The sequence below is a fragment of the Thalassophryne amazonica genome, chromosome 9 (assembly GCF_902500255.1).
Source record: "Thalassophryne amazonica chromosome 9, fThaAma1.1, whole genome shotgun sequence".
NCBI lineage: Eukaryota > Metazoa > Chordata > Actinopteri > Batrachoidiformes > Batrachoididae > Thalassophryne > Thalassophryne amazonica.
In genome coordinates this window covers 84,652,057-84,670,218 of record NC_047111.1, presented here as the reverse complement: position 1 = coordinate 84,670,218, position 18,162 = coordinate 84,652,057, and the positions used below count along the sequence as shown (strand labels likewise).

Here is an 18,162-nt window from a genome sequence, read left to right as displayed (position 1 = left end):
GTACCTAAGGAAGTAACAGTGAAGTAACAATACCCATATGTTCCACAATCAGCCATGTTTTACCAGGCGGGTTTCTAATCTTTTGGAGCTTCATTTGCCAAATTGTCCAGGATTTGTCCATCAAAGCGGACAAAGTGTGAGCCTTCACTGACTGTCAGGTCCTGAGCGCCTTTGGCAGCGTAGAAGTTCCGAGCTGGAGTGTTCCAATCCCGCACAGACAGCTGAAGCCTCGCACACTGCTTCACTTTGCTCAACTGTGCAAACAACACAGGGTTTCCTCTTCATCACGGAGAACACATTCAAACTGACAGAAGTCATCCGACGTGGGTAACTACTGTGTCACAGCTACTAGGTCATAGGTTTCCTATACATATGGGGGAGGTGATGGTCTCGTGGTTAAGCGTTGGGCTTGAGACCAGACGATCCACAGTTCAAATCCCAGCCTGACCAGAAAATCATTAAGGGCCCTTGAGCAAGGTCTTTAATCCCCTAGTTGCTCCTAGTGTGTAGTGAGCACCTTGTATGGCAGCACTCTCACAACGGGGTGAATGTGAGGCATTATTGTAAAACACTTTGTCCGTCTGATGTAGATGGAAAAGCGCTATATAAATGCAGTCCATTTACCATTTAATTTACCATTTATATTTGTATATTTTTAGAGCAAACAGATGTTTATGCTGTAATACACCTTTTCTGACAAAATACTACAACTTCAAATGACATGTTTCAGAGTTCACCCCTAGAAACCATCAGGTGGATTTATCAGTGTTTGAAAAGATCCACGTATGTGCTCCCTTCTACCGTGTCATCCAGTCATACTATTTTATGTACAGAAAGTCTAAAATCCAATAAAAAAAAATTTAAAATCTTACCGCAGCTACTTTACACAGCAAACCCGTGCCAATGCCATTTCCTGTAAATGCAAAAAGAAATATGAGGTTGAACAAATCATGTGGATGAATTTATTATTCTTTGATTATTATCTCCTGTGTTTCATCTTTGTTGAATACTGCACTAAGGCATAAACGTACAAATGGCTATAGCTCACTAATGTGTACTGCTCCAAAAGTTATACTTATTACAAAAACTAACTAACTTTATGGGCGAAACAACTGAGATTAGTTATTGGATGTCTGCTTGCTTGAAATTACTGATTACCAATTTGTTTATGGCGTTTCAAATACAAAAAGTAAATCAGGCTTCTCAATATAAAAATTTTGAAAATGATCTTCTTTAAACTCAAACTGAAAGCAAATCTCTGCAACTTCATATAAATGAATTAAAAATATAAAGCCAAGATGATGGGTTGCATAACATACACTTTGGTATAATACCTGCAAATAATCAATTTTATTGCCAGTTTTCTTCAGACAAGTCAAGAGATGGATACATGAACATTTCCAAATCATTGAATATGTCTTGGACTTTATTTACATCAGTTACAAAGAAATACAAACAGTACGACACTCTATGGTAAATCTGGGTGTAGTAGACAGTTCTCAAAAACTGAGTGACTGTGCAAGAAGGAGAAGAGTGAGGAAACCCACCAAGACACCCAGAAGAAGAAATGAGGCTTCTGTGGCTGTGATTGGAGAAATTGTGCATAGTGCAGGAGGGGGTTTTATTAAAAAGAAGACCTGAAAGTTCAACTACGAGGTCTATTAGATAATAAACCGACCCTTTTATTTTATTTTTAACTATATGGATTTGAATGACGTGCGATTACACCAATCATGCTTGAACTCTCGTGCGCATGCGTGAGTTTTTTCACGCGTGTCGGTGACGTCATTTCCCTGTGGGCAGGCCTTGAGTGAGATGTGGTCCCGCCCTCTTGGCTGAATTCCTTTGTTTCACACGCTGCTCGAGACGGCGCGCTTTGCTTTATCAAAATTTTTTCTGGACCTGTGAGGAATATCCTAGTGGACACTATTCGAGAAATTAAGTTGGTTTTCGGTGAAAAGTTTAACGGCTGATGAGAGATTATGGGGTGTTTCTGTTGGTGTAAGGACTTCCCATGGAGCGGGACGTCGTGCAGCGCTTCCAGGCGCCGTCGTCGGCCTGTTTCGAGCTGAAATCATCCTAATTTAAGTCTTAATTCACCCAGGACGTCGGGAGAGAACAGAGAAGATTCAGAAGAGGCCGGCATGAGGACTTTATGCGGACATTCCACTGTTTAAGTGAAAGACGTGCGCGCAAATTCGCCGAGTCGTTTCCGTGACGACTCGGCAAATCTGTGTGCGCCGCGACAGGAAAAACACCTCCATGTTGAAAACCATTTGTAAAATTCAGGCGGCTTTTGATGGCTTTCAACAAGTGAGTAACTGAGAAATTGTTTAACAGCTTGGGCATGTTCCAACTTGCCGTTAAGGTTTCCAACTGAGGTGTTTTTCCTGTCGCGACCCCCCGCGGTCGGGTCCGGCCTGACATGCGACTCTGCCCGCACATTCTTTCATTACAAAATTACCTTTAACAGTGGAATGTCCAAATAAACTCTTATGCCGACTTCTTCTGAAAGTTCTCTGTTCTCTGACAACTTACTGGGTCAACAGAGCCTGAAATGTGAAAGTTTTCAACTTGAAACAGCGAGACACTGCCGCCTCGAAGCACAGATCGCCGTCAGGCACCGTGGGCCGTCCTTACGGCGACACTACCAGACCAAAATCTCTCATCAGCCGTTAAAATTTTTTACCGAAAACCAGTTGAATTTATTGAATGGTGTCCACTCAGTTGTGCCTTACAGTTTTGAAAAAATTTTGATCAAACAAAGCAGCAGTCTCTGAGCCATTCCTAAACAATGAAAAAAAATCGATGAGAGGGTGGGCGACTCCTCACTCAAAGACTGCCCACAGGCGAATGACGTAACCGACAGGCGTGAAAAAACTCTCGCATGCCCACAACGGTTCAAGCATGTCTGATGTAATCACACGTGATTCAAATCCATATGGTTTTTGAAAAAAATAATAAGGTCGGATACTTTTCTAATAGACCTCGTACTATTTGCCAGAAGGTACATCTGAGATACAAGCCTAGATTTAATGTTTTGGTGAAAGAAATCCTCCTCTATACCTAGAAGCGGTTTCTGATATCTGATCTGATATCTGATCTGAGCCTCTACTGGTGGTTGGCTCTCACTGCGGTATTGTATCACTTCCTGTTCTGGAGCACAGCGGTGTTTTGCTGTATCTGTTAGCTGTTTAATCTGCGCAGTTAGATTGATCTAGTTACCTAGATAACGATTTGTTTCACAGTGTAATCTTCACGTGCCTTAACTAAAGCACTCTGTCTGCTGAATCACCTCTAAATTATTTACACATTATTCACTTTGTGTGTTTTTACGAATCCACTAGCTCTTAGCCGGTTTAGCATGGCGGCTTCTCCTGTCTCTCCCGCACTTTTCTGCTCTGAGTGTGAAATGTTTAGTTATTCCTCGGCCTCCTTTAGCAGTAATGGTACTTGTAATAAGTGTAGCTTATTCGTAGCTTTGGAGGCCAGGCTGGGCGAATTGGAGACTTGGCTCCGCACCGTGGAAAATTCTACAGCTAGCCAGGCCCCTGTAGTCGGTGCGGACCAAGGTAGCTTAGCCACCGTTAGTTTCCCTCTGGCAGATCCCGAGCAGCCGGGAAAGCAGGCCGACTGGGTGACTGTGAGGAGGAAGCGTAGCCCTAAACAGAAGCCCCGTGTACACCGCCAACCCGTTCACATTTCTAACCGTTTTTTCCCACTCGACGACACACCCGCCGAGGATCAAACTCTGGTTATTGGAGACTCTGTTTTGAGAAATGTGAAGTTAGCGACTCCAGCAACCATAGTCAATTGTCTTCCGGGGGCCAGAGCAGGCGACATTGAAGGAAATTTGAAACTGCTGGCTAAGGCTAAGCGTAAATTTGGTAAGACTGTAATTCACGTCTGCAGTAATGACACCCGGTTACGCCAATCGGAGGTCACTAAAATTAACATTGAATCGGTGTGTAACTTTGCAAAAACAATGTCGGACTCTGTAGTTTTCTCTGGGCCCCTCCCCAATCGGACCGGGAGTGACATGTTTAGCCGCATGTTCTCCTTGAATTGCTGGTTGTCTGAGTGGTGTCCAAAAAATGAGGTGGGCTTCATAGATAATTGGCAAAGCTTCTGGGGAAAACCTGGTCTTGTTAGGAGAGACGGCATCCATCCCACTTTGGATGGAGCAGCTCTCATTTCTAGAAATCTGGCCAATTTTCTTAAATCCTCCAAACCGTGACTATCCAGGGTTGGGACCAGGAAGCAGAGTTGTAGTCTTACACACCTCTCTGCAGCTTCTCTCCCCCTGCCATCCCCTCATTACCCCATCCCCGTAGAGACGGTGCCTGCTCCCAGACCACCAATAACCAGCAAAAATCTATTTAAGCATAAAAATTCAAAAAGAAAAAATAATATAGCACCTTCAACTACCACAGACTAAAACAGTTAAATGTGGTCTATTAAACATTAGGTCTCTCTCTTCTAAGTCCCTGTTGGTAAATGATATAATAATTGATCAACGTATTGATTTATTCTGCCTAACAGAAACCTGGTTACAGCAGGATGAATATGTTAGTTTAAATGAGTCAACACCCCCGAGTCACACTAACTGTCAGAATGCTCGTAGCACGGGCCGTGGCGGAGGATTAGCAGCAATCTTCCATTCCAGCTTATTAATTAATCAAAAATCTAGACAGAGCTTTAATTCATTTGAAGGCTTGTCTCTTAGTCTTGTCCATCCAAATAGGAAGTCCCAAAAACCAGTTTTATTTATTATTATCTATCGTCCACCTGGTCGTTACTGTGAGTTTCTCTGTGAATTTTCAGACCTTTTGTCTGACTTAGTGCTTAGCTCACATAAGATAATTATAGTGGGCGATTTTAACATCCACACAGATGCTGAGAATGACAGCCTCAACACTGCATTTAATCTATTATTAGACTCTATTGGCTTTGCTCAAAAAGTAAATGAGTCCACCCACCGCTTTAATCATATCTTAGATCTTGTTCTGACTTATGGTATGGAAATAGAAGACTTAACAGTATTCCCTGAAAACTCCCTTCTGTCTGATCATTTTTTAATAACATTTACATTTACTCTGATGGACTACCCTGCAGTGGGGAATAAGTTTCATTACACTAGAAGTATCTTACTCTCAGAAAGCGCTGTAACTACGTTTAAGGATATGATTCCTTCTTTATGTTCTCTAATGTCATATACCAACACAGAGCAGAGTAGCTACCTAAACTCTGTAAGGGAGTTAGAGTATCTCGTCAATAGTTTTACATCCTCATTGAAGACAACTTTGGATGCTGTAGCTCCTCTGAAAAAGAGAGCTTTAAATCAGAAGTGTCTGACTCCGTGGTATAACTCACAAACTCGTAGCTTAAAGCAGATAACCCGTAAGTTGGAGAGGAAATGGCGTCTCACTAATTTAGAAGATCTTCACTTAGCCTGGAAAAAGAGTTTGTTGCTCTATAAAAAAGCCCTCCGTAAAGCTAGGACATCTTTTTAATCATCACTAATTGAAGAAAATAAGAACAACCCCAGGTTTCTTTTCAGCACTGTAGCCAGGCTGACAAAGAGTCAGAGCTCTATTGAGCTGAGTATTCCATTATCTTTAACTAGTAATGACTTCATGACTTTCTTTGCTAACATAATTTTGACTATTAGAGAAAAAATTACTCATAACCATCCCAAAGATGTATCGTTATCTTTGGCTGCTCTCAGTGATGCCGGTATTTGGTTAGACTCTTTCTCTCCGATCGTTCTGTCTGAGTTATTTCTATTAGTTACTTCATCCAAACCATCAACATGTTTATTAGACCCCATTCCTGCCAGGCTGCTCAAGGAAGCCCTACCATTATTTAATGCTTCAATCTTAAATATGATCAATCTATCTTTGTTAGTTGGCTATGTACCACAGGCTTTTAAGGTGGCAGTAATTAAACCATTACTTAAAAAGCCATCACTTGACCCAGCTATCTTAGCTAATTATAGGCCAATCTCCAACCTTCCGTTTCTCTCAAAGATTCTTGAGAGGGTAGTTGTAAAACAGCTAACTGATCATCTGCAGAGGAATGGTCTATTTGAAGAGTTTCAGTCAGGTTTTAGAATTCATCATAGTACAGAAACAGCATTAGTGAAGGTTACAAATGATCTTCTTATGGCTTCGGACAGTGGACTCATCTCTGTGCTTGTTCTGTTGGACCTCAGTGCTGCTTTTGATACTGTTGACCATAAAATTTTATTACAGAGATTAGAGCATGTCATAGGTATTAAAGGCACTGCGCTGCGGTGGTTTGAATCATATTTGTCTAATAGATTACAGTTTGTTCATGTAAATGGGGAATCTTCTTCACAGACTAAAGTTAATTATGGAGTTCCACAAGGTTCTGTGCTAGGACCAATTTTATTCACTTTATACATGCTTCCCTTAGGCAGTATTATTAGACGGTATTGCTTAAGTTTTCATTGTTACGCAGATGATACCCAGCTTTATCTATCCATGAAGCCAGAGGAGACACACCAATTAGCTAAACTGCAGGATTGTCTTACAGACATAAAGACATGGATGACCTCTAATTTCCTGCTTTTAAACTCAGATAAAACTGAAGTTATTGTACTTGGCCCCACAAATCTTAGAAACATGGTGTCTAACCAGATCCTTACTCTGGATGGCATTACCCTGGGTTAGGGTTAGGGTTAGGCTAACCCTAACCCTAACCCTATTTACGCAATATCTCTAAAATCAGAAAGGTCTTGTCTGAGTGATGCTGAAAAACTAATTCATGCATTTATTTCCTCTAGGCTGGACTATTGTAATTCATTATTATCAGGTTGTCCTAAAAGTTCCCTAAAAAGCCTTCAGTTAATTCAAAATGCTGCAGCTAGAGTACTGACGGGGACTAGCAGGAGAGAACATATCTCACCCGTGTTGGCCTCTCTTCATTGGCTTCCTGTTAATTCTAGAATAGAATTTAAAATTCTTCTTCTTACTTATAAGGTTTTGAATAATCAGGTCCCATCTTATCTTAGGGACCTCGTAGTACCATATTACCCCATTAGAGCGCTTCGCTCTCAGACTGCAGGCTTACTCGTAGTTCCTAGGGTTTGCAAGAGTAGAATGGGAGGCAGAGCCTTCAGCTTTCAGGCTCCTCTCCTGTGGAACCAGCTCCCAATTCAGATCAGGGAGACAGATACCCTCTCTACTTTTAAGATTAGGCTTAAAACTTTCCTTTTTGCTAAGGCTTATAGTTAGGGCTGGATCAGGTGACCCTGGACCATCCCTTGGTTATGCTGCTTTAGACATAGACTGTGGGGGGTTCCCATGATGCACTGTTTCTTTCTCTTTTTGCTTTGTATGCATCACTCTGCATTTAATCATTAGTGATCGATCTCTGCCCCCCTCCACAGCATGTCTTTTTCCTGGTTCTCTCCCTCAGCCCCAACCAGTCTCAGCAGAAGCCTGCCCCTCCCTGAGCCTGGTTCTGCTGGAGGTTTCTTCCTGTTAAAGGGGAGTTTTTCCTTCCCACTGTAGCCAAGTGCTTGCTCACAGGGGGTCGTTTTGACCGTTGGGGTTTTTCATAATTATTGTATGGCCTTGCCTTACAATATAGAGCGCCTTGGGGCAACTGTCTGTTGTGATCTGGCGCTATATAAAAAAAAAGCTGATTGATTGATTGATTGATTGAAAAGAAATTCTGATTGTGCCTGTGATGATGGGGGGATCCTCCGGTTAAAACCTGTCTGTCAGACAATGGCAGAAAGATACATGCAGCACACAGCAGGCAGAGGGTGCTTATTACCCCCCCAAGTGGAGTAGCGCAGTATGCCCTGCTGCCACGATTGCATTTGGGGGGTGGGGTTGCCTGAGGGGTTGCTCGCCCAGGGCGCCAAACAGGCTAGGACCGCCACTGTCTATACCACTTCATCATGAAGCTGTATAACTGGGGATACAAAATAGAAAACATCCAAAAATCATTAATTGAAGACAGATGACTTTTTACCCTTGAGTGCAACACCTAGTTACAGAATAGTGAGTTTTAACTGAAAGGAATCAAGTTTTTATTAAAAAGTTTGTTTTTATTCCTCCTTTGGTACACTTCTTTAAAATAAAACAGACAAAATTGTCTTACATTTCATTTTTATTTTTAAAATTACTTGCTGTAAATTTCAATCTTGGCCTTTTCCTGATATACTAGTTTGAGTTACCTACGTATTTTGCCCAGAACTATACTGTGTCAGGGTTTGTGTTTTGGCTGGTTATCTGTTTTTGCTTTCTGGTCTGTTTGTTATTTTTTTCTGATTCATCGGTTTTCTGTGTGTTTATTCTCTTGCTGGAGTTTTCTGCTTGGGTCTGTCTGTCTCTATCTCTCTTGTTTGTCTCTTGGTTCTTGGTTGTGGGTGGTTCACTCTCTCTGGCCACGCACTGGTTCTGGCGCTGTCCATGCACACCTGTTCGTGATTTGCAGCTCGTCACCTGGAGTTATATAAGCTCACTGTGTGCTTTAGTCCCTTGCCACATTGATGCGCCTTGTGGCTTCTTTCCAGCTCTTTTCCTGGCGTTCCATAGTCCTATTGGGTTCCTCTGTTTGATTGACCACACCTCAGCCTGATGATTTTTGGACTGCAGTGTTTTTTGGACTGCTTACTTGTGTACCAACCTCTGCTATCCTCCTCAGTAAAGCCTTTTTACAACCAGAGCTGTTTGTTTGAACCGTGCATTTGTGTCCAACCATTTCTGACCAACCAGCCTGATATACTGCATCAGTTTTTAATTTAACCTTTATTGAGACTTTTGGACGAGAACATAACATCACCTCTGAATTCAGGCATCACATAGAGGTCCTCCAGATACACTGACCGGCCCTTCCATGTGCTGTACGTGTAAAAGTAAATAGTGTACCCGACAACTGTGAAGCCTACGTGGGAATAAAGGCAAATTGTTAATGCAGCAAGCAACACTGAGACATAAAATATATGCAAAAAAATTACAGTGGTATAACTGGTCAAGTGTGATGCTCCTTTAAAATACCCCCCCCCCCCCATCATCTATCAAGGCTAACATGTTCCAGTTAGTGTTGGACTCAAACCCAACAGGCCCCTCAATCAATAAGTTACCTTCTTTAGATTTATGCTCCTCTGGCACTTCTGCAACAAGACACTCAAACAAGGGATTCTGACAGAAACCATCACGCTCCAGTTCTAATGTAAAACAGACAACAACATAATCAATTACACATGAATGTGTGACCATGACCATATGACCCTCAGTGACCCCTGAATGACCAGAGTGTAAAGAAATGATCCACTTGTGACACAGGCTCCTTTTACACCAGAACAAAAACCACACGTGCCATAACATGAAAATGTAATTATGGATATATATATATATATATATATATATATATATATATATATATATATATATATATATATATATATATATATATATATATATATATATATACAGTGAGGAAAATAAGTATTTGAACACCCTGCGATTTTGCAATTTCTCCCACTTAGAAATCATGGAGGGGTCTGAAATTTTCATCTTAGGTGCATGTCCACTGTGAGAGACATAATCTAAAAAAAAAAAAAAAAAAAAATCCAGAAATCACCATGTATGATTTTTTTAATAATTTATTTGTATGTTACTGCTGCAAATAAGTATTTCAACACCTGTGAAAATCAATGTTAATATTTGTTACAGTAGCCTTTGTTTGCAATTACAGAGGTCAAACATTTCCTGTAGTTTTTCACCAGGTTTGCACACACTGCAGCAGGGATGTTGGTCCACTCCTCCATACAGATCTTCTCTAGATCTTTCAGGTTTGGAGTTTCAGCTCCCTCCAAAGATTTTCTCTTGAGTTCAGGTCTGGAGACTGGCCAGGCCACTCCAGGACCTTGAAATGCTTCTTACGGAGCCCCTCCTTAGTTGCCCTGTCTGTGTGTTTGGGGTTAATCATGCTGGAAGACCCAGCCATGACCCATCTTCAATGCTCTTACTGAGGGAAGGAGGTTGTTTGCCAAAATCTCGCAATACATTACCCCATCCATCCTCCCTTCAATACAGTGCAGTCATCCTGTCCCCTTTGCAGAAGAGCACCCCCAGAGTATGATGTTTCCACCCCCATGCTTCACGGTTGGGATGGTTTTCTTGGGGTTGTTTTCATTCTCAAAACATGGTAAGTGGAGTTGATTCCAAAAAGCTCTATTCTGGTCTCATCTGACCACATGACCTTCTCCCATGCCTCCTCTGGATCATCCAGATGGTCACTGGTGAATTTCAAATGGGCCTGGACATGTGCTGGCTTGAGCAGGGGGACCTTGCTGCCCTGCAGGATTTTAAACCTTGACAGCATCATGTGTTACTAATGTAATCTTTGTGACTGTGGTCCCAGCTCTCTTCAGGTCATTGACCAGGTCCTCCTGTGTAGTTCTGAGCTTTCTCAGAATCATCCTTACCCCTCAAAGTGAGATCTTGCATGGAATCCCAGACTGAGGGAGACTGATAGTCATCTTGTGTTTCTTCCACTTTCTAATAAATAATCATAACAGTTGTTGTCTCCTACCAAGCCGCTTGCCTGTTGTCCTGTAGTCCATCCCAGCCTTGTGCAGGTCTACAGTTTTGTCCCTGGTGTCCTTAGACAGCTCTTTGTTCTTGGCTATGGTGGACAGATTGGAGTGTGATTGACTGAGTGTGTGAACAGGTGTCTTTTATACAGGTAACAAGTTCAAACAGGTGTAATTAATACAGGTAAAGAGTGCAGAATAAGAGGGCTTCTTAAAGAAAAATTAACAGGTCTGTGTGAGCCAGAATTCTTGCTGGTTGGTAGGTGTTCTAATACTTATTTGCAGCAGTAACATACAAATAAATTATTAAAAAAATCATACATTGTGATTTCCAGGTTTTTTTTTTAGATTATGTCTCTCACAGTGGACATGCACCTAAGATGAAAATTTCAGACCCCTCCATGATTTCTAAGTGGGAGAACTTGCAAAATCACAGGGTGGTGAAATACTTATTTTCCTCACTGTAAATACGAGGTCTGTGAGAAAAGAAAGGGACCTTATTTTTCTCAAAAACTATATGGATTTGAATCACGTGCGATTACATCAGCCAAGCTTGAACCCTCGTGCGCATGCGTGAATTTTTTCACGCCTGTCGGTTGCGTCATTCGCCTGTGGGCAGGCTTTGAGTGAGCACTGGTCCACCCTTCCCGTCAGAATTCCTTTGTCTGAAAACTTGCTGAGAGACTGGCGCTTTGCTTTATCAAAATTTTTTCAGAAACTGTGAGGCAGATCCGAGTGGACACCATTTGAGAAATTCAGACGGTTTTCTGTGAAAATTTTAAGGGCTGATGAGAGATTATGGCGTATTACTGTCGCTTTAAGGACTGCCCACGGAGCCGGATGGCGCGCCGCGCCCCGAGCCGCTGTTGTCAGCCTGTTTCAAGCTGAAAACTTCTAAATTTAAGCCTCTGGTGATGCAGGACGTTGTGAGAAAACAGAGAAGTTTCAGAAGAGGTCGGGATCAGCAGTTTATCTGGACATTCCACTGTTAAAGGAGATTTTGTAATGAAAGACGTGCGGACGGATTTGCGCGTCGGCACCCAGCCGCTCATGGCGTGCCGCCACAGCAAAACACCTCTGTTGGAAGCCTTCCAGGACAAGTTTGAACATGCCCAGCAGTTAAACAATTTCTCGGATACTCACTCGACTGAAAGCCATTGAAAGCCGCCTAAATCTTACAAATGGTTATCAACACGAAGGCGTTTTCATGTGGCGCCGTGCGATGAGCGGCTGCGTCCCGACACGTGAATCTGTATAATAGAAATAATAATAATAATAATAATAATTACAAATTCATAATAATTTGCAACTTTTGAGGTGTTTAAAACCTAAATTAAATAAATGAGAATGTTGAAACTCCTTGGTGTGTTGATGAAGGTGATTGAACTGTTTTGGGTGAACTGACTGGTTTTACATGAACATATTTACAGCTCTCAAGTCTCAATCAACCGGTCCTGTCATGAGACTCAACATGTTTCACACTCTCATGCTAATGCATGATGTTCTCCAACATTCCACCGCTACCTGCAAGACAAGATTCCATGGAAAATAACTCCTTGAGCGTATCTCAGCTTGACAGCTCTGTAGCTATATTTGTTGTCACGAGGCTGTGAAAGTATGAAGTACAGTAACCAATCAATCAATCAATTTTTTTTTATATAGCGCCAAATCACAACAAACAGTTGCCCCAAGGCGCTCCATATTGTAAGGCAAGGCCATACAATAATTATAAAAAACCCCAACGGTCAAAACGACCCCCTATGAGCAAGCACTTGGCAACAGTGGGAAGGAAAAACTCCCTTTTAACAGGAAGAAACCTCCAGCAGAACCAGGCTCAGGGAGGGGCAGTCTTCTGCTGAGACTGGTTGGGGCTGAGGGAAAAAACCAGGAAAAAGACATGCCGTGAAGGGGGGCAGAGATCGATCACTAATGATTAAATGCAGAGTGATGCATACGGAGCAAAAAGAGAAAGAAACAGTGCATCATGGGAACCCCCCCACAATCTACGTCTAAAGCAGCATAACCAAGGGATGGTCCAGGGTCACCCGATACAGCCCTAACTATAAGCCTTAGCGAAAAGGAAAGTTTTAAGCCTAATCTTAAAAGTAGAGAGGGTATCTGTCTCCCTGATCTGAATTGGGAGCTGGTTCCACAGGAGAGGAGCCTGAAAGCTGAAGGCTCTGCCTCCCATTCTACTCTTACAAACCCTAGGAACTACAAGTAAGCCCGCAGTCTGAGAGCGAAGCGCTCTAATGGGGTAATATGGTACTAAGATGGGACCTGATTATTCAAAACCTTATAAGTAAGAAGAAGAATTTTAAATTCTATTCTAGAATTAACAGGAAGCCAATGAAGAGAGGCCAACACGGGTGAGATATGCTCTCTCCTGCTAGTCCCCGTCAGTACTCTAGCTGCAGCATTCTGAACCAACTGAAGGCTTTTTAGGGAACTTTTAGGACAACCTGATAATAATGAATTACAATAGTCCAGCCTAGAGGAAATAAATGCATGAATTAGTTTTTCAGCATCACTCTGAGACAAGACCTTTCTGATTTTAGAGATATTGCGTAAATGCAAAAAGGCAGTCCTACATATTTGTTTAATATGCGCTTTGAATGACATATCCTGATCAAAAATGACTCCAAGATTTCTCACAGTATTACTAGAGATCAGGGAAATGCCATCCAGAGTAACGATCTGGTTAGACACCATGCTTCTAAGATTTGTGGGGCCAAGTACAATAACTTCAGTTTTATCTGAGTTTAAAAGCAGGAAATTAGAGGTCATCCATGTCTTTATGTCTGTAAGACAATCCTGCAGTTTAGCTAATTGGTGTGTATCCTCTGGCTTCATGGATAGATAAAGCTGGGTATCATCTGCGTAACAATGAAAATTTAAGCAATACCGTCTAATAATACTGCCTAAGGGAAGCATGTATAAAGTGAATAAAATTGGTCCTAGCACAGAACCTTGTGGAACTCCATAATTAACTTTAGTCCGTGAAGAAGATTCCCCATTTACATGAACAAACTGTAATCTATTAGACAAATATGATTCAAACCACCGCAGCGCAGTGCCTTTAATACCTATGACATGCTCTAATCTCTGTAATAAAATTTTATGGTCAACAGTATCAAAAGCAGCACTGAGGTCCAACAGAACAAGCACAGAGATAAGTCCACTGTCCGAAGCCATAAGAAGATCATTTGTAACCTTCACTAATGCTGTTTCTGTACTATGATGAATTCTAAAACCTGACTGAAACTCTTCAAATAGACCATTCCTCTGCAGGTGATCAGTTAGCTGTTTTACAACTACCCTCTCAAGAATCTTTGAGAGAAAAGGAAGGTTGGAAATTGGCCTATAATTAGCTAAGATAGCTGGGTCAAGTGATCGCTTTTTAAGTAATGGTTTAATTACTGCCACCTTAAAGGCCTGTGGTACATAACCAACTAACAAAGATAGATTGATCATATTTAAGATTGAAGCATTAAATAATGGTAGGACTTCCTTGAGCAGCCTGGCAGGAATGGGGTCCAATAAACATGCCGATGGTTTGGACGAAGCAACCAATGAAAATAACTCAGACAGAACAACCGGAGAGAAAGAGTCTAACCAAATACCGGCATCACTGAAAGCAGCCAAAGATAACGATACATCTTTGGGATGGTTATGAGTAATTTTTTCTCTAATAGTCAAAATTTTGTTAGCAAAGAAAGTCATGAAGTCATTACTAGTTAAAGTTAATGGAATACTCAGCTCAATAGAGCTCTGACTCTTTGTCAGCTTAGCTACAGTGCTGAAAAGAAACCTGAGGTTATTCTTATTTTCTTCAATTAGTGATGAGTAGAAAGATGTCCTAGCTTTACGGAGGGCTTTTTTATAGAGCAACAAACTCTTTTTCCAGGCTAAGTGAAGATCTTCTAAATTAGTGAGACGCCATTTCCTCTCCAACTTACGGGTTATCTGCTTTAAGCTACGAGTTTGTGAGTTATACCACGGAGTCAGACACTTCTGATTTAAAGCTCTCTTTTTCAGAGGAGCTACAGCATCCAAAGTTGTCTTCAAAGAGGATGTAAAACTATTGACGAGATACTCTATCTCCCTTACAGAGTTTAGGTAGCTACTCTGCTCTGTGTTGGTATATGACATTAGAGAACATAACGAAGGAATCATATCCTTAAACCTAGTTACAGCGCTTTCTGAAAGACTTCTAGTGTAATGAAACAGGATCTTAATAATTAATCAAACAACTGCAAATTATAAGGAACACAATGCTCATACAGCGGAGGGTATTTTAGCATTGCGTTATATTTGACCAGAGCTGCCAGCTAACTCTTAGGATCACGTGCTACAACTTGACCAAATGGGTGCTACAAGTTGGCGTGCTAGGAGTTGATAGTTGATACGAGTTGACTATGAGTTTTAACAAAAAAAAAAAAAAAAAAAACCAACTTTGTCTGAAGCAACTGGTGGCCATCTTGTACTCTTCTGTGCACGTGTGTCAGGAAGTCAACATGCTGTGCCCTCTGAAATCAGCTGATGAGTTGCGCACTGGGACCAACCACCAGCTCTTCGACCCAGAGCAACTTTGGGGGTGTTGATTCTGGTGAGGGTCTCACACACTCTTTCAATGATACTGCCATGAGACTCTGCAGTACTGATGGCCGGGTGAAGCACGGGATGGGAGAAGAAAGAGATTGGTTGATGTTTGTCCTGATTTTACTTGATTACTTAATTTGATTGTCTGGATTTTATTGAACAAAAGGACAAAAAGTTCTCACAGTCTCCATTAGACTGAATGGTTGCAGCAGGAGATGCAGAGGAGATTGTGTCAAATAAAACTTTTAGCTTTTGTCTTAATTTTGAAAAATAAACAGCTCTCGCATCTTTCACCATATTATTAAAAGAAATTAAAATCGCATTTCATTGCAGGAGGTGGACCTGGAGCTTTGTTGATTTCCACAAACTACCAATGCTGTCATTCATCCAGGGGGAGGAGTTATTAAAAAGGGGTGTGTCTGATTTTGAATGGAGCCACTCTATCTAAAATAGACAGTCAATAACTAAAATATTTACATCATCTGAAATAGGAACTGTGCCGAATGTTTTACACACAGGAAACATAAGGTTCCAATCTCACTGGGCTGCAACAGCATGCAAATAGCAATTGTCAGGGAAATTGTTTGATTTTGTACAATGTTTGCTGGTTGGTGGTCTTCTCTCACTTCAGTCGCAGGGCGTGGCACTTGGATTTTGAACTGTCCAAAGTTGGCAAGGTGACAAGGGTACTCCCAGTATGCTCCCAGAGCCATTACTGGTGCTTGCGACCCCCCTAACCCTACTCGCTGGAACCCCTTGAGCCACATCCCTGAGCTGCTGGGGAGACAACAACAGTCCATCCAGCGGGGACATCATTCTACTATTCGGTGAGTTCGCTATCCACACTTTCGTTTCAGTTCCATGCCCCACTGTGGAGCTACACTAGGCTTTATTTATACTCTTGTCAAAGTCATTCAATAAAGCTCTATTGCTCGGTCTGTGGGTTTGTCTCTTTATATGTTTGTCTGCTCATCTTTTTCCGACTCCGTGTTGTGATGATTTATGGACTTTTTTCTGCCAATAGTATTTGTTCCATGATTGAAAACTATTAAAATATGACGTGTGAGGAGGGAAAACATAAAAGTGATGAACAGCCTTTGCGTATGGGAAGCCATGAATGCCACAAATACATCACATTCATTCATGTATCACCAAAAATCCACTGAAAAAAAAAAAAGAAAGAAAACTCTGTTTGGTTTACGAGGGCTGTCAAAGTATAGGTCCTTTTTATTTTTTTCAAAAACTATATGGATTTCATTCATTTGTTTTTACGTCAGACATGCTTGAACCCTCGTGCGCATGCGTGAGTTTTTCCACGCCTGTCGGTGACGTCATTCACCTGTGAGCACTCCTTGTGGGAGGAGTCGTCCAGCCCCTCGTCGGAATTCCTTTGTCTGAGAAGTTGCTGAGAGACTGGCGCTTTGTTTGATCAAAAATTTTCTAAACCTGTGAGACACATCGAAGTGGACACGGTTCGAAAAATTAAGCTGGTTTTCGGTGAAAATTTTAACGGCTGATGAGAGATTTTGAGGTGATACTGTCGCTTTAAGGACTTCCCACGGTGCGGGACGTCACGCAGCGCTCCCAGGCACCGTTGTCAGCCTGTTTCAAGCTGAAAACCTCCACATTTCAGGCTCTATTGATCCAGGACGTCGTGAGAGAACAGAGAAGTTTCAGAAGAAGTCGGTTTCAGCATTTTATCCGGATATTCCACTGTTAAAGGAGTTTTTTTTAATGAAAGACGTGCGGACGGGTCCGCGCATCGGGACGCAGCCGGCGCGGTGCGGTGGCACAGGAAAAACACCTCCGTGTTGATAACCATTTGTAAAATCCAGGCAGCTTTTGATAGCTTTCAGTGGCGTGAGTATATGAGAAATTGTTTAACAGCTGGACATGTTCAAACTTGTCCTTAAGGCTTCCAACGGAGGTGTTTTTCCTGTGGTGGAGCGTCGTGGCGGCTGCGAGCCGACGCTGCAATCCGCCCGCACGTTTTTCATTAAAAAAATCTCCTTTAACAGTGGAATATCCGGATAAAATGCTGAAACCTGTTAAGATCTGGACGCGGGTTGAGGAGCGATCCAGCGTCTGACTGAACCCAGCGCTAACCAGAAGCAGTTCCAAAAGAAACAAAAAAATTTTTTTTCCCCACTGTGCTGTACACAAAATACAAAATAAGTGAATCTGGTGAGGTGAAGAGGCGGCGCGCTCTCTCAGCGCCTCAACGGATCGGAGCCCGAACGTTCTGGACTCAGGAGTTCCGCCGACACCCCCCAGGTGGCTTTTCCCAGGACTATATTCTGTGAAGGAGGAACAGAGGTGAGGTTATTCAACACTGTTACCAAGAAATACAATTTAGAGGCACACTCATCAGCTACACGTTCAGGTCTGATTGTTAAAGATTTTGTATATATGTTATCACTGTTAAACATTTGTACCTTTGTCTTCTTTCTCATGAGAACGGTGTTGTGCTGTTTTGCACCTAACCCTGAGAATGTACGTGTTATTCAACCTTGTTTTAGCATGCTGGGGTCAATCTGAACTGGGAATGAAGAGCTGGATGTACTTATTATTATTATACAACTTTGTTTTTGTAGCCGCTAACGACTGGGAGTGAAGCATGACGGGGTCAGGCTGAACTGGGAGTAAAAGAACTGAAGGTTGTTTTGACTGTTGTGATGTGATGCTTAGTGTGAAGAACAGGACACTCCAGGCAGATGCAGAACAGCTGATAACTGCAACAGACGAACGGGATGTCCTGACCTTCGACGATAAGAGTAAAAGAAAGAAACTGTTTTTCCTTACAGCTGCGCTTATTGACGTATGTGTTTATGTTACGGGAAGAAACTTGTCTTGCGTCGTCCCCCCCCCTTAGGACAAGTTTTTTTTTTTATGTGATGAGGGCTTCTCTAATAAAAAGAGCGGGAGAGCAGGCCAGACTTTAGTGTAGCCTTGGTGTACAGCCTGCCTGCACTCCGCGCGAGATA

At 42.0% G+C, this 18,162-nt stretch overlaps 1 protein-coding gene across 1 annotated transcript; it reads right to left on the bottom strand.

The window, feature by feature from the left end:
• Nucleotides 1-26: 26 nt before the first annotated feature.
• LOC117517974 (diamine acetyltransferase 2-like) lies at nucleotides 27-15,991 on the bottom strand. The gene is made up of 5 exons (XM_034179091.1): nucleotides 15,922-15,991; nucleotides 9,122-9,205; nucleotides 8,821-8,922; nucleotides 873-913; nucleotides 27-254 (listed from the first exon to the last, which is right to left on the bottom strand). Exons 1-5 carry the CDS (start codon nucleotides 15,989-15,991, stop codon nucleotides 75-77), a joined length of 477 nt encoding a protein of 158 aa, XP_034034982.1. The 3' UTR covers nucleotides 27-74.
• Between the last annotated feature and the right edge of the window lie 2,171 nt (nucleotides 15,992-18,162).

Coding starts and splice junctions, on each gene's coding strand:
- LOC117517974 (XM_034179091.1), bottom strand. CDS start 15,991: ATGTCCCCGCTGGATGGACTGTTGTTGTCTCCCCAGCAGCTCAGGGAT. Junction 9,206..15,921: donor GGCTCAAGGGGTTCCAGCGA/GTAGGGTTAGGG, acceptor GTTTTACATTAG/AACTGGAGCGTGATGGTTTC. Junction 255..872: donor TGCTGTGTAAAGTAGCTGCG/GTAAGATTTTAA, acceptor TTGTTTGCACAG/TTGAGCAAAGTGAAGCAGTG.